This window comes from Mandrillus leucophaeus, unplaced genomic scaffold, assembly GCF_000951045.1.
Source record: "Mandrillus leucophaeus isolate KB7577 unplaced genomic scaffold, Mleu.le_1.0 Scaffold411, whole genome shotgun sequence".
NCBI classification, from domain to species: domain Eukaryota; kingdom Metazoa; phylum Chordata; class Mammalia; order Primates; family Cercopithecidae; genus Mandrillus; species Mandrillus leucophaeus.
This window is the reverse complement of record NW_012104377.1, coordinates 2,765,653-2,780,998: the sequence shown is the minus strand read 5'-3', so window position 1 is coordinate 2,780,998 and position 15,346 is coordinate 2,765,653. Positions and strand designations below refer to the sequence as shown.

The 15,346-nt window shown below is 37.3% G+C and overlaps 1 protein-coding gene across 1 annotated transcript in view; it reads right to left on the bottom strand.

Moving 5' to 3' along the window:
- RAPH1 (Ras association (RalGDS/AF-6) and pleckstrin homology domains 1) overlaps positions 1 to 15,346 on the bottom strand; it is a 110,366-nt gene that overhangs the window by 18,244 nt on the left and 76,776 nt on the right. The window contains exons 5-10 of the mRNA XM_011992486.1: positions 10,475 to 10,552; positions 9,874 to 10,033; positions 8,538 to 8,659; positions 6,326 to 6,391; positions 4,224 to 4,367; positions 3,225 to 3,335 (exon numbers count right to left, since the gene is read on the bottom strand). Of these exons, the coding sequence (XP_011847876.1) occupies positions 3,225 to 3,335; positions 4,224 to 4,367; positions 6,326 to 6,391; positions 8,538 to 8,659; positions 9,874 to 10,033; positions 10,475 to 10,552 (681 nt within the window). The remainder of the gene's footprint in view (positions 1 to 3,224; positions 3,336 to 4,223; positions 4,368 to 6,325; positions 6,392 to 8,537; positions 8,660 to 9,873; positions 10,034 to 10,474; positions 10,553 to 15,346) is intronic.

The following is a 15,346-nucleotide window of genomic DNA, read 5'->3' as shown; positions in this document are numbered from 1 at the left end:
CCAGGGTTAAGAGGAAGTCTGGAGGAGACATTCATTGCTAAAAACCAGAAGTTCAGGCCAGGCGCGGTGGCTCAAGCCTGTGATCCCAGCACTTTGGGAGGCCGAGACGGGCGGATCACGAGGTCAGGAGATTGAGACCATCCTGGCTAACACGGTGAACCCCGTCTCTACTAAAAAATACAAAAAACTAGCTGGGTGAGGTGGCGGGCACCTGTAGTCCCAGCTACTCAGGAGGCTGAGGCAGGAGAATGGCATAAACCCGGGAGGCAGAGCTTGCAGTGAGCTGAGATCCGGCCACTGCACCCCAGCCTGGGCGACAGAGCGAGACTCCGTCTCAAACAAAACAAAACAAAACAAAACAAAACAAACAAACAAAAAAACACACCAGAAGTTCAACATTTAGATTCTTAAAAGAGTCCAGAGAACATATAATGAAATTGCTCCCAAAACAGATGAATACCTATTAAGAAAGAAAGGTCAACATTTCATTTTTTAAATGACGCTGACGGGTTGGGTGCAGGCCCCTATGGCTGTCTCCTCCTCCCCACTTCTTTCCTGGCAGAGCCTTACCTCTCACCTATATCCCACAGGGTGTGAATTCTGACTGCTGTAAGCCAACCATAGTAGTTTTATTCCCTTGTCAGTGATTGGCTTGTCAGCAGAAAATGTACTCTGGGCCAGTAACTCTCAAAAGGGGTGGTTGAGTAACTTTTGTGAAATAGTTCCTTCCTCTTATAAAAGACAAATACAGGGAGCAATAATCCTTCTTCTGCTGGCTGGATTTTGCTGAGCCTACATGTGATGCATAGAACTGCAGCAGCCATCTTGTGACTGTGAGGTGAGTCAGCCCGAGAATAAGCTGGTATGTGGAAGTAGAACAAGAAAAGATGGAAAGCATTTGAGTTCTCACTGACAACGTTGAGCCACTGAAATAACCAACCAACTCTTACTGTTTTCATGTTATGAGATCCCCCAATAACTTTATTTTATGTGGATTATGTCTACTGATATTGAAGGAGTTAAAAATGTACCACCCTGGCATATTAAGTTAAAAGACACTTGAAAAACAGCAGGTACAGAAGATCACTCTGACCTTCATGCTATTTCTTAAAAGCCTTAGAAGATGAAATTACCATGTGAAAGATGCCTTCCCAATACTAGAAAGCGACAATATCTTTCTCCTCAGGGATGAGAAGTTGAAACCAACAGAATTCTGTACAGACCTTGTTAAAATAACTCGTATCTTTAAGGCTTCACGTATAATTTAGTTGCTTCTTCACAAATTATTCTTTGTCCAATCCAGTATACAAGTAATTATGCTTTTCTTCTGTTGATCTCTTATGTCAACTTAATTCGTGTGCCCAGCCAGGACCCTAAGAGGATGGAAGTGAAGTTTTTCCACCCCAGCAATACTTACATTAGAAATTATAACTAAGAAAAAATTAAACTACAAGAATACACAGCTGCCAGGCCAGGCACAGTGGCTCACGCCTGTAATCCCAGCACTTCAGCAGACTGAGGTAGGCGGATCACTTGAGGTCCGGAGTTCAAGACCAGCTTGACCAACATGGCAAAACCCCATCTCTGCTAAAAATAAAAAAATTAACTGGGTGTAGTGGCATGTGGCTGTAGTCCCAGCTACTCGGGGAGCTGAGGCATGAGAATTGCTTGAACCCGGGAGGCACAGGTTGCAGTGAGCCGATATCACGTCAGCCAGGGAGACAGAGTGAGACTGTCTCAAAAATAAATAAATAAAAAAGAATAGACAAACACACATTACACTAGCGTGAAGATACCATCACATGTCATATAACCTTTTAGAAAACTCTACTATACATATGTGAGAGAATGAAAGTTCAAGAGGCAAATAACATCTTAGCATTATTAAATAATTTTAACATCATGGTCTTAGGGACTGACTCTTAGGAGACTGTAGACATCATTTTGAAAACTGCTGAATTAAGCTACTTTGCACTGACTTTTAAAAAAGTATTTGCACCTAAAGGTACCTAAAATGATTCAGTGGTGTTCCCCAAAAACACAATTATTTAATAAAAGGTTGCCATTTTGGCCGGGAGCAGGGGCTCTGCCTGTAACCCTACCACTCTGGGAAGCCTAGGCAAGCGGATCACTTGAGGCCAGGAGTCTGTGATTAGCCTAGGCAACATGGCTAAATCCTGTCTCTACAAAAAAACACAAAAATTAGCTGGGTGTGGTGGCATGCGCCTGCAGTCCCAGCTACTTGGGAGACTGAGCTGGGAAGATCGCTGGAGCCTGAAAAGTCAAGGCTACCGTGAGCTGTGATTGTGCCACTCCACTCCAGCCTGGGTGACAGAGCAAGACTCTGCCTCAAAAAAAAAAAAAAAAGGTTGCCATTACAATGTACTGAACTTTATCAAAGCAATCAAAACTCCAAAATCCTAAAATCCTAAAACTCCTAAACTAATGGCCATCACCAAACTAAAGTGACAATTCTGAGAAAAGTGAAACTAAACACGACGATATCAACATGTAGACCTAAGTAGTTACCAAGGAATTACAAAGATGGAGCCAAAGAAAAAAAAAAATTATCTCCATAATTTTCTTGAATTTTTGTATGTCGTTTTTATCAGCGTTCTAATAGATCACTGTAAATTTGCTTAAAATGTCAGTTCTTCTCAAAAGTACAGATATAATCATTGTAAGAAGTACAAAAGCTTGAATAAAGAAGAAAAAAAAACTTCCTAAAAACAGCTCAGGTCGCAATACATGCATGGGCTATCATGACTATAGTTGAGGGAAAAAAAGAGACAAAAATTATTTCTGGACCAGTTGACAGCCAGTCTGATTTGAACTTGGACACAATGCCCTCTGATGGTTTGCTGAGTAAGTACAGGAAAAGAACTAAAGCACATTTATGACCTCTATTTGGCTCTGTTCTAAGTTTCCCTAAAATAAGCCTAGTGTTAAATGATAATCTCAAATTTATAATTAAAGACATTTTATAGCTCACAACTCAAAACTTACAACCTAATATTCACTCCTTACCTAGAGATAACTGGTTCAGGGTCTGCTATGATATAGCACGTGCTTCTTTTCCTTACCACACTTCACCATTCCTTTTTAAACTTTGAGAATAAAGCAAAAACAGTGTAATTGATGGTATCTCAACAATTCTAAAATGTCCAATAACCTGTTCTATGTCTAACATCAATTAAAATTCCTAAAAAGAGATATGTATTTACCTTCAGCACCAGACAATAGTCTGTAGGTGCTTTGTATTTGTTCCGATAGTCCTGGCCATAATAAACGTTGACATGATCCAGCTGGAGAAAGCACACCAGATCCCGAGAGACCTATGATAAAAATACCAAAAAGATAAAATTAATAATGCACAAACAAGCAAATATACCTGGTTAACAGTTTCTAGGTGAGAATCAAAACTGCTTTTGCTAATACTAAATAGAAATTATTGCTATTTTACACAAGACAATGAGATGCTCCATTAATGTTTCTTCTTTAATCATCAATGTAACAAAAAAAGCAGCCCCTTTTACTTACTGTTTTGTCATTCACAATGAATACTAACTTGTTAAGGAGTGTTGGCATTTTAAAGATACTATTAATATAGTCTAGTACATTAAAAACAATATTGTATAATAGAGCTCTCTGGAAAGAACAAGAAAATACCATGTCGTTCGGTGCCTATAATGCATATGTCAAGTACAGTGATTCGCAACTGGTTGCGGGAGGTTTTCACCAGTTAAATAGGGGCAACAGTATATGTTCATAGGACTGTCGTGAAGACTAGATGAGATAATACTGTAAAAAAGTTTAAAACAGTCCTGATGCCAATAAACACCAAAGTGATAACTACAGCAGGGTGGCCCTTAGCAGAAGCATATTACCCAAACAAGATTAAAAAGTCTGTAATCCCAGAGAGCGGTGCTGTTCTTCCCAAACAAAAATAAACAAAACTACTCCAGAACTGAGTCCCCAAAAAACAACTAATAAAACTATGATTACAAATTTGGTAAAGAGAACTGAGATAGGCTCAACTAGTGACCAGAGAAGTAAGAACTTTCAGGTTTCTTCTTCTTTATAATAGATTAATAAAGCAATATTCTATGTCTTCCATGAATTCAAACAAATCATAGCCTGGGTTCACCTTGTCAGCATACTCAATACAAATTAAAAGCAATTAGCATAATGAGGAAGTTCAAATTCCAACAGAAGGGACACACCTTTGCTTTTCCTTTGGGGACATAGTAGATACCAGATGCTCGCAACAGAAAATAACGCTTTTTCCAGGACTTCTTGCCATCATCCTTCAACCAAAGGACTCCTTCAATTTCTGGTACAGTTACAGAACTTCCACAAAAACATTCCTAAAAGAACAAGATTATTTCGAAAGACTTATGATCGTTGGATTCTCAGAACAAAGTTGTGTTTACTCCTGTGAAATGCATGACAGTTAGTTATTAAACCAAAATGGTTTTATATTAAAACCAAGCTGCTAATTTAACCTCAATTAGAACTTTCCGGCCAGGTGCGGTGGCTCATGCCTGTAATCCCAGCACTTTGGGAAGCCGAAGCAGGTGGATCACTTGAAGTCAGGAGTTCGAGACCAGCCTGGCCAACATAGGGAAACCACATCTCTACTTAAATAAATAAATAAATAAAAATAAGCCGGGAATGGTGGCGCGAGCCTGTAGTCCCAGTTACGTGGGCAGCTGAGGCACGAAAATTGCTTGAACCTGGGAGGCAGAAGTTGCAGTGAGCTGAGATCACATCACTGCACTCTAGCCTCGGCAACAGAGCAAGACTGTCTCAAAACAAAAACAAAAACAAAAACAAAACCACTTTCTATTCTAAAGACAACACGAGTTTGGAACTACTATGGCAATCCTAAAATGTTTACTAAATAAAAATGCCAGTCATAAATGTGATACTGAATTTTTACCTACAAACTTTTACCTAAAACACATTAGTGTTTCGGAGAAAAACTAAGTTGACACATTAACTGAGTTGCATATAACAGTAACTAAATACCTTTGTAAACAGCATAGTTACACTAAATTTAATAAAACTGTCAGGGCAAACCAAGCATTAGACTTTATTTTTTCTCCACATTTAGATTAGCTGTCAAACTAAACAGGAATATATTTTAAAAGAATGCAACATGCTAAGTATATGATTAAACTTTAAGAATGTAAAAACTATCCATTTATGTGACTAAGACAAAGAGGGCATTTGTTTAAAAAATACTTAATACTAGGATGAAAGAACTATAAACACTTAAAATGCTAAGTTCTAAACACTATGCTTTGATAAAAATCTAATATTAAAGAAATCAATCACGTATTTGTGAAAGAAAAGAGAAATCCTCAGAGAACACTAATATAGGACATTTGGGCCTAAATTAATTTCTCCTCAAAGTACAGAAAAATTAGGAATTATAAGGCAGATTTTTACTTAACTGTAGCTTGTATCACTATGAAAACTGAATGCCGATCTTCACTTCCTGATTGCCTTGCTGGTAAGTAAAGGTTTATTCAGGTTTTCAAGTATACTAACTTACTTGATTTTAGTTCTTTAAAATCAGCCAAAAATTCAATTACATTTTTCCAAGAAAAAATGACCATGATTTTTTAAATTATTTGAATTATTTAAGGATAAAGCTGGAAATATTTTGTGAACAGCTAATTATATTCAAATTTCTCTCTGAGTAAACAGATAAAAACAGCAAAACCACATCCTTCACTGACCAGCCATCTCTCCCACTTGGCAGCCCCTAAAAGCTCATTACTCTTAGACCATTAGAATATGGCTTGGCAAAATAATAGTTTTTAAAAGGGTCTTCAGTGGCCTAACACATTCAACACAGTTGAACTCTCTCCCTCATACTATCAAAGAATACACAGTCTTCTTTAGTTAAAATTGTAACTACAAATATAGAACCCTGACATACTTGACTTCAAAAAGGATTTTTATTTTATTTTATTTTATTTTATTTTTTATTTTAGACAGAGTCTCACTCTGTTGCCAGGCTGGAATGCAGTGGCGCGATCTCGGCTCACTGCAACCTCTGCGTCGTGGGTTCAAGCAATTCTCTGCCTCAGCCTCCTGAGTAGCTGGGATTACAGGCACCCACTACCATGCCCGGCTAATTTTTGTATTTTTTAGTAGACAAGGTTTCACCATCTTGACCAGGCTGGTCTTGAACTCCTGATCTTGTGATTCACCCACCTCGGCCTCCTGAAGTGTTGGGATTACAGGTGTGAGCCACCACACCTGGCCTAATATTTTAATTCTTCAATGTACAAGAAAATGGGGGGTGTCATACCTCCAACAGGACTTCTTTGTTTCTATCTGCCATCTCAGCTGTTTCCTTTTTCCCCAAAAGATAATTCTGGAAAAACAAATACATGGAAGGGATAGGTGGGGGAGAAAAAAAGAAGGTTAAAGCATAAATCCATTCTGTTATTCCCTTGGCACAGGTGTATGTTTCCTTCTAGAGAAATAGCAACTCTAATTTCTGTTGATAGAGAGTAGAATAAACTTTGAAAAGTTACCTGTATATGGGCATCATCACTAAAATGCTTAACACCAGTCTCCTCCTTGCCTGGCCACTCGTCATAAACTGTCCTCACCCAGACTGTGAGGTGATATTACATTCAACAGCTGGCAAATATGTTTTGGGATATCTAATGAAAGCTACAGTTAAAGGATCTGAAAGGTTTAGAAATATACTGATCTAGGTGCAGAAAATTTATGTTCTGGCTTTTTAAGAAGAAATCCCAAATTCTCTGGTTCTCATTTATTAATAATCTCATTTACTTGACTCAACTAAAAATCTGAATTCTGGCTAGGGACGATGGTTCACACCTGTAATCCCAGCACTTTGGGAGGCCAAGGCGGGCAGATCACGAGGTCAGAAGTTCAAGACCAGCCTGACCAACATGGTGAAACCCCATCTCTACTAAAAACACAAAATTAGCCAGATGTGGCGGCATGCACCTGTAGTCCCAGCTACTCAGGAGGCTGAGGCAGGAGAATCGCTTGGAGGAGGAGGTTGCAGTGAGCCAAGATCATACCACTGACTCCAGCCTGGGTAATAATGCGAGACTCCGTCTCAAAAAAACAAACAAAAACAAAAAGCAAACAAACAAACAAAAAAACTGAATTCTACTCATTAGTACACAGTCATCCCTTGTTGTCCATAGGAGATTGATTCTAGGACCTCCCCTGTATACCAAAATCTGCTGATGCTTAAGTCTCTTATAAAAATGGGGTCACATCTGCATATAACCTATGCAAATTCTCCCTTGTACTAGAAATAATCTCTAGATTACTTATAATAACTAATACAATGCCTACATATCACTTAATTTGCATGAATTCAATGCAGTATTCAACACGTGGCTTATTCAAGTTTTGTTTTTTGGAACCTGAATTATTTTTCTGAATATTTTAGATCTGCAGTTGGGTGAATCCACAGATGCAGAACCCATGGATATAGAGGGCTGACTGTAATTATTATTATTATTATTATTATTTGAGACGGAGTCTCAGTCTGTCACCCAGGCTGGAGTGCAGTGGCACTATCTCGGCTCACTGCAAGCTCCGCCTCCCAGCTTCAGGCCATTTTCCTGCCTCAGCCTCCCGAGTAGCTGGGACTACAGGTGCCCGCCACCATGCCCGGCTCATTTTTTGTATTTTTAGTAGAGACGGGGTTTCACCATGTTAGCCAGGATGGTCTTGATCTCCTGACCTCGTGATCTGCCCACCTCGGCCTCCCAAAGTGCTGGGATTACAGGCGCAAGTCACTGCGCCCAGCCTGTAATTATTTTTCATAACTGCCTACAAAAAGATCTGTTGATACCCCCAAATATGTATTTTTCACTAAAACATCCGGAAAAGACATGTCATGATTAAGCCACCTGAAGCATAACTATGCAATACCTTTAACACTGCTGCTATTTTACCTCATTACTACTTTTTACTGTGGAGTTGTTTTCCCTCACCTACTGAATTTTGTAAAATGTCTAGGTATTGGGAAGTATTAACTCAAACATTATTTTGGAATAAGGAAAGATGTCAAATAAATCTAAGTATGTTTATTAGAATGTAGAGCCATTTGTAATTAAGGTTACTAGGATGTTTAAAAAGAAGTGTCAACTGGATAAATGACTGGAGTAGAGAAGTACTTTTCTTTGATGAGATGACAAACTCACCAAATAAACAGCTGGGTTCAACACAGCTCTGAATTACAGAGCCAAAAGACCTGGTAACTCACTAGAGCTATACTTCTGCTTCCGAAAGGGCTCACCCCATCTGGTTCTGGAGGACTGGGAACCTCTTTGGGGCCTAACACGTAGGCACCAGCTGACTTTCCGCAGCAGCAGCAGCAGCAGATGATGCTCCTATAGGATTTTGCAGGTATATCGCTCCAACCAGGTGTTTACCAGTCTTTTAACTCTATTAACTTAGCAGTAATCAAATAAAATAGGAGACATATTTACAAATCCTGACCTCTGTAAGTTGTTTCCTCTTACCTGTGGGTTTTTGAAAAGTGCGTATTTTTCTATACGCTCCATAAATATAAGCTTGTTTTGGCTATCTCTTGTCCAGTTAAGAAGATTTTCAACCAAGTTTTCATGGTCTTCAAAGATTCTCTCTGTCCCAAAATAAAATATCCATATTTTCTTAGTATTCATTAGAGTTGCATGAAAGACATGAAACTTTGCGAAGTAGTTAACCTCAGAACCAAGTAGTCTTAACTGACATTTTAGCAACTAAAAATTATCTGGTCTTCCCTAATTTTTCCAACAAAGAAATATGCCTTAATTATGTTAAGTGACATAACTAAGATCACACACACAGCTGATATATGGAAGAACTAGGACTAGAATCTAGGCTTTCTGACTTGCAGTACACCATTCTTCAGTCTTAAACATTTTCCTATCCCACCCTTAAAAATAAAACATTAGTTACATCTTACAAGTTTCAATATCAAGTATTTCCAATTGTACTTAGTTCTTGGCATTTAAAACATTTCCAAGATGATCTCTTCTTTGATCCATGACTGTTGTTTAATCTTAAATGTAGGTGTATTTTCTAATTTCCAAATTAGAAATGAAAGAACGTGTCCTGTATACTGAACATATGTTAAAGAACATGTTCTAGATATGGATTCTTTGAAATTTGTTAATGTGTTTTATGTTTCCCCTGAGTCAAATGCTGGTTTAAAGACTTCAGTACAAATTCAAGTTAACATAATAATCTTTAGTAAATGCATCAGTCTATCCAATTCTTATCTGAAGAAAAGAACTATTTTGTTACCTTTTTAAAAAACTTTGTTTTAGCCATTATAAAATCTGAAGTGAACTAGAAATGATCTTGTATTCAAAGAACTCTTAAAATACTTCAGAAAAAAATAATGTAAAGAAGCCAAATTATGAAAGGTAATTTTATCGAAAAAATATATAAAGATGCGGCCACGTGTGGTGGTTCAAGCCTGCAATCCCAGCACTTTGGGAGGCCAAGGTGGGCGGATCACAAGGTCTGGAGATCAAGACCATTCTGGCCAACAGGTGAAACCCCATCTCTACTAAAAATACAAAAAATTAGTCAGGTGGTGGCGCATGCCTGTAGTCCCAGCTACTCGGGAGGCTGAGGCAGAATAATTGCTTATACCGGGGGCAGCGGCTGCAGTGAGCTGAGATCGCATCATTACACTTCAGTCTGGGAGACAGAGTGAGACTCTGTCCCCAGAAAAATAAAAATAAAATAAAAACATATATCTATAAAGGTAACTTGAAATGTTTTATCAACATGAAAACTGATGAAGTTACACAAAAATTAGAAAGCAATTAAAGCAATATTACTAACCCATTTGTAATTCAGAAACAGTTTCTACCAGTGACCAGTCTAAACTATAACCGCAGTGGGATTTGTCCATTAGGTTATCCAGTACTTGTCTTACTGTTTGCCTCTCATCCACCATCATTGTTTTAGAACTGTCATCAGACATGTGGACTCTAATCACCAGCTATAACAGGTAAAAAGAAAAGTAAATGAACACTAAAAAATGGCATTCTAGAAAAGGCACTCATCTGATATCAAATAAAATCTGGATTAATGTATTTGTATATAAATTAAAACACAAATAATGACTCATTATGCAAAAATATAGGCTAAAAATCAGATATCAAATACCCTGTTTAAGTAAATTTAAAGCATTTTAAAAATATTAACAACAGATAAGGTTATAATGTTATGATTACTCCTTTAGGAGAATTCAGAACCAGAAAATTACTCCTTTTATAATGCATTTTACCCACAAAAAATACTACATGTGAAAAATATATTACTAGGAAGAAATGCCTCTGTATCTCTCCCCATCTCAGAGGTACATTACATAAACAAGGCAATTCTTTACAAATCCGTAACACATAAAAAATCCCAAACCAGGAAGAGGCCCACATATCACCTTTTTCACTTGTGCTTCTTTAATTTTCTCTAGGGCAACTCTGATCTTCTCAGCTTTCAATTTTGCTGCCTGCTCCTCCTGTGAACACAAAGCATTTCAGATAAACAATGCTAAGATGATGAAATATTTGAGAAATATTTTTTATCCTTAAGGATGTTCTTAGCAATGAATTTCATTAAGAATATAACTTCACACAGAGCACATTTTAAAAATAACTGTTCACAAAGAGCAGACATATTGTAAAGAAACATTTTATAGATGCAGACTTGAAGATGTCTTACAATAGGCATTTCTACATCCAATATTCTAGAGGAAAAAAAGAACTCTGTGATGTAGTAAATTACCAAATTTGATTTTGTCAATGTGAAGCAGATGAATTTCAGGTTCTGGGATAGGAGAAAAATGAACACGTAGTGGCCATCTTTGGGTCTGACAATTTGTTTTACCTGCACAATCCCTCAACTCTGAATTTACACTTCCTCCAAAGTAACGGCAAGCTCTTGCATACTAATGTTCTGTTCTGTTACAGTGAAAGTGTCACTGTCACAAAGATATCTTCAGCAAAAAAAAATCTGCCTATTTACAACCATATAAAAACCCTTTAAAAAATAAAAAATGTAGGTACAATCTCATTAATACACCAATACAATATAAGAAGCTGTCTTACTGTGTAAGTTTCACTCTGCTTTGGAAAGTCATACAATGTAATCAATGTCTTATGTCAGTAAATTCAAAATTTGTTTCTATTAATTCACTGACCATATTTTTAAATGCTAAATATGATTTTCCAAATAACTTAAAATTTCTAGTAACTTCTACCTCAGAAAGATTAAAAAGAGTAATAAAAATTATAACTACTAAAAATATACTTAAACCATTTGTGTATTTTTTTCTGAATTAGCACATAGTACTCTAATACTGGTACTTAACTTGTAATTTCCAGCAATAGACCATAATATGCTGTGGCATTAATCTCCAATTTAAAAAAACTTGCATAAGTAAACTTTTGTTTATAAAGGATTATTTTCTATTTCTAGGCTTTTGATTACGCTGGAAAATATCTAAGAAAAATAAAAACTTCTTGGTTGGGCGCATTGGCTCATGTCTATAATCCCGGCACTTTGGGAGGCTGCAGCGGGAGGATCACTTGAGGTCAGGAGTTGGGAGACCAGCCTGGCCAACTTGGTGAAACCCTGTCTCTAATTAAAATACAAAAACTAGCTGCGCTTGGTGGCGTGTGCCTGTAATCCCAGCTACTTGGGAGGCTGAGGCAGGAGAATACTCGAGCCCGGGAGACAGAGGCTGCAGTGAGCTGAGATTGTGCCACTGCACTCCAGCCTGGGCAACGGAGCGAGACTCCATCTCAAAAAAAAAAAAAAAAAAAAAAAAAAGACAGAAAAATGGAAACTTCCACCTTAAATATTCCTTTATTTAAGTCTAAGAAGAAAAAACCTAATCAGATCAGCCAAACTTTATCCTCTTTGCATTGTGGTGAAAACCACAATCCATATGTTATTCATTAAAAAGCTAAAGCTTCCAGCGCAAAAAACAAAAAGAGAAACTCAATTCAGTTCACAGATTTATCTGTCTGCCTAAATCCTGTTGGCTTTCTTATTTATGAATTGCTTTTCTTTCTATTTTATACTCTAGGCTGTCTCCCATCATTTCAAGCTTAGGATTTACTATTTTGTGGAACAGAGAGAAAAACAGTGGTTAGGGAAGGCAGTGGGCTTGGTTGCCAGAAATCTGATCCCTTCCAATGAAAGGAGCCAATGAATTAACATAATAACCAGGGTCTGGAAATACTATCTGTAAACTCAATTAGGCAGAAAACAAAGAACTTTATTTTTTAAATGGAGAGGGCTAAGACAAGACTCAATTCTTATATTATTATATATTCCTCTGACTAAAAGATTAAATCATCCTATTTTTAAAAAATCCTTTATGCAAATAAACAAATAGAATTATAAAACATGTTGATTACATTTTCAGACACAAATTTTTCTCTTTTTAAAACAAGCTATGAAATGAGAAAACTAAATTACTGTCATTAAAACTCTCAGTTTTTAGAATTATGAGTCTTAGAGAAACAAATTGTTAGGTAAATTACCAAAACTTATATGCATTTTTGATGAACAGAGCACTACTTTATAAAGGAATCTGCAATACTTCCATTTTCCAGCAGTTTTTATGAAATTAGTTACTTGACACATTTAGGGGAAGAGAAAGAAGCGGCAGAAGTTTCATGAATATTTTCTCAATGGGATAATGATCTTATCTTCATGGCTCATTTGCCGCATCCTTATATTGGCGTGAATTGCAAAGAAAGTTTACTGAGGTATATTTGCAAGTTTCACTTCATACCCCTGAAAAGTAAATTTAAAGTCTGAAGAGGAAAAACTGATATGTGGAATCAATATTTTGTATATTTGGAATACAAACATGAACAACTTCTTCTTTTTTTCTTTTTTTTTTTGAGATGATGGAGTTCTCGCTGTGTTGCCCAGGCTGGAGTGTAGTGGGACGACCTTGGCTCACTGCAACCTCCACCTCCTGGGTTTGAGAGTCTCCTGCCTCAGCCTCCCGAGTAGCTAGGATTACAGGTGCCCGCCACAATGCCCGGCTAATTTTGTATTTTTAGTACAGACAGGGTTTTGCCATGTTGGTGAGACTGGTTTCAAACTCCTGACCATAGGTGATCTACCTGCCTCGACCTCTAAAAGTGTTGGGATTACAGGCGTGAGCCATCGCGCCCAGCCAAGCATGAACTTCTAAAAGGTCAAATTCTTTATGGTATTATATAGTCTATAAATTTAACATTTTAAAAGTTTAGAAGATGCCCTCAAAGCTGAACATATTTCTGAGAAAAAAAGGAATATTCAAGAGATTAAGACAAGGCATAAACTGGGAGAAAAAATATTTGCAAAAGACATTATCTGATAAAGAACTGTTATATAAAAAAAAGAGAGAGCTCTTAAAATTCTTTATAGGCAAAAGACCTGAAAAGATACCTCACTAAAGTGACAGCTAGTAAATAAGCATATAAAAAGATGCTCAACATTATTTGTCATTAGGGAATTACAAGTAAAATGAGATACCCCTACACACCTATCAGAATGGCCAAAATCCAAAACACTGACAACACTAAATACTGGCAAGGATGTGGAACAATAGGAACTCTCATTCATTGCTAATGAGAATGTAAAATGGTACAGCCACTTTGGAAGACACTTTTGGCAGTTTTTTACAAAACTAAATGTACTCTTACCATACAATTCAATTCAGCAATTGTGCTCCTTGGTATTTACCCAAATGAGTTGAAAACTGATGCCTACAAAGACATGCACATAGATGTTTATAGCAACCTTATTCATGAGTGCCAAAACTTGGAAGCAACAAAGACGTCACCCAGTAAATAACAGATAAACTATGGTGCATCCTGACAATGGAATATTATTCAGCACTAAAATGAAATGAGCTCTCAAGCCATGAAAGATATGAAGGAACATTAAGTGTGTAATACTAAGTGAAAGAAGCCAATCTCAGAAAGCTATTTAGTGTACAAATCTAACTACATGACACCGGAAAAGCCAAAACCATAAAGACAATAAAAAGATCAGTGGTTGCCAGGGATTAAGGAGGAAGGAGGAATGAATAGGCAGAGCACAGAGGATTTAACGGCTGTGAAATTATTCTGTATGATAATACAATGGTGGATACATGTTATCATATATATTTGCCAATATGCATAGAATGTATAACACCGGCCAGGCATGGTGGCTCATGCCTGTAATCCCAGCACTTTGAGAGGCCGAGCGGGTGGATAAGGAGTTGAAGACCAGCCTGGCCAACGTAGTAAAACCCTGTCTCTACTAAAAATACCAAAATTAGCCGGGTGCAGTGGTGGGCACTTGTAAACATAGCTACTCAGGAGGCTGAGAAAGGGAGAATTGCTTGAAACTGGAAGACGGAGGTTACGGTAAACAGATCACACCACTGCACTCCAGCCTGGGCAACACAGCAAGACTCCATCCCCCGCCCCCCTGCCAAAAAAAAAGTGACACAACGGACATAGGGATTAAACAAAGAAGAGACCTGTGTAATCAACTAACATACATTAAACCAATTAGATTTCCTAACCATCAATAAGAATTTTTATAAAGCAGCTAGATGGAGGCTATTTTAACAAATCCAAATCTAGCCGCTCTTCCATTTGCTCAAAATGCTACTCTTTATGCTTACATAGATTGGTCCAGGTTAAAACTGTATGAAATTAAGAGCTGGTTTAATTTCAACACAGGCATATTTTAGTTTATACTTCTCTAGTTTTATTCAAGGATAATCCTTGCTAGCAGCCTTCTGAAGAAACAGAACTGATCATGATACCTCTTTTAGAGTCTGAATATCATCCCTGGAACAAAACTGGAAATGAAAATGTTTATGTCAAATTGCAAGACTCCTAATATTTTTATGCTTCCTGTGGGTAATAAGCTCTTTCTCAGAGAGCTCTATTTGTGCCTACTATATTTAAGCAAACACCATATCTTTTAACTGGGGAAAACAGAAATTGTCTTAAGCTCATGGGGTGTTGTCTAATACAGGAAAAATAAATACATGTTTGCTGATATGTTTAGATGACATACTTAGAAGACCTCCAATAGTTTATTTATAAAGCCAATGCAAATCTACATTCAATGTTTATAGCACAAGTTTAATACAAAAGACAAAGCTTTATTCATCTCATGTTCTGCTGCCAAAGTCAGGTGTTAAGTCTTCTGCCCCATATCCTTTGACTATCCCTTTCTTCACAACTATGCTAAACATAAGTAAAAAACACCTCGCACATGTAAAAACTTAAATTTCTCTCCCATA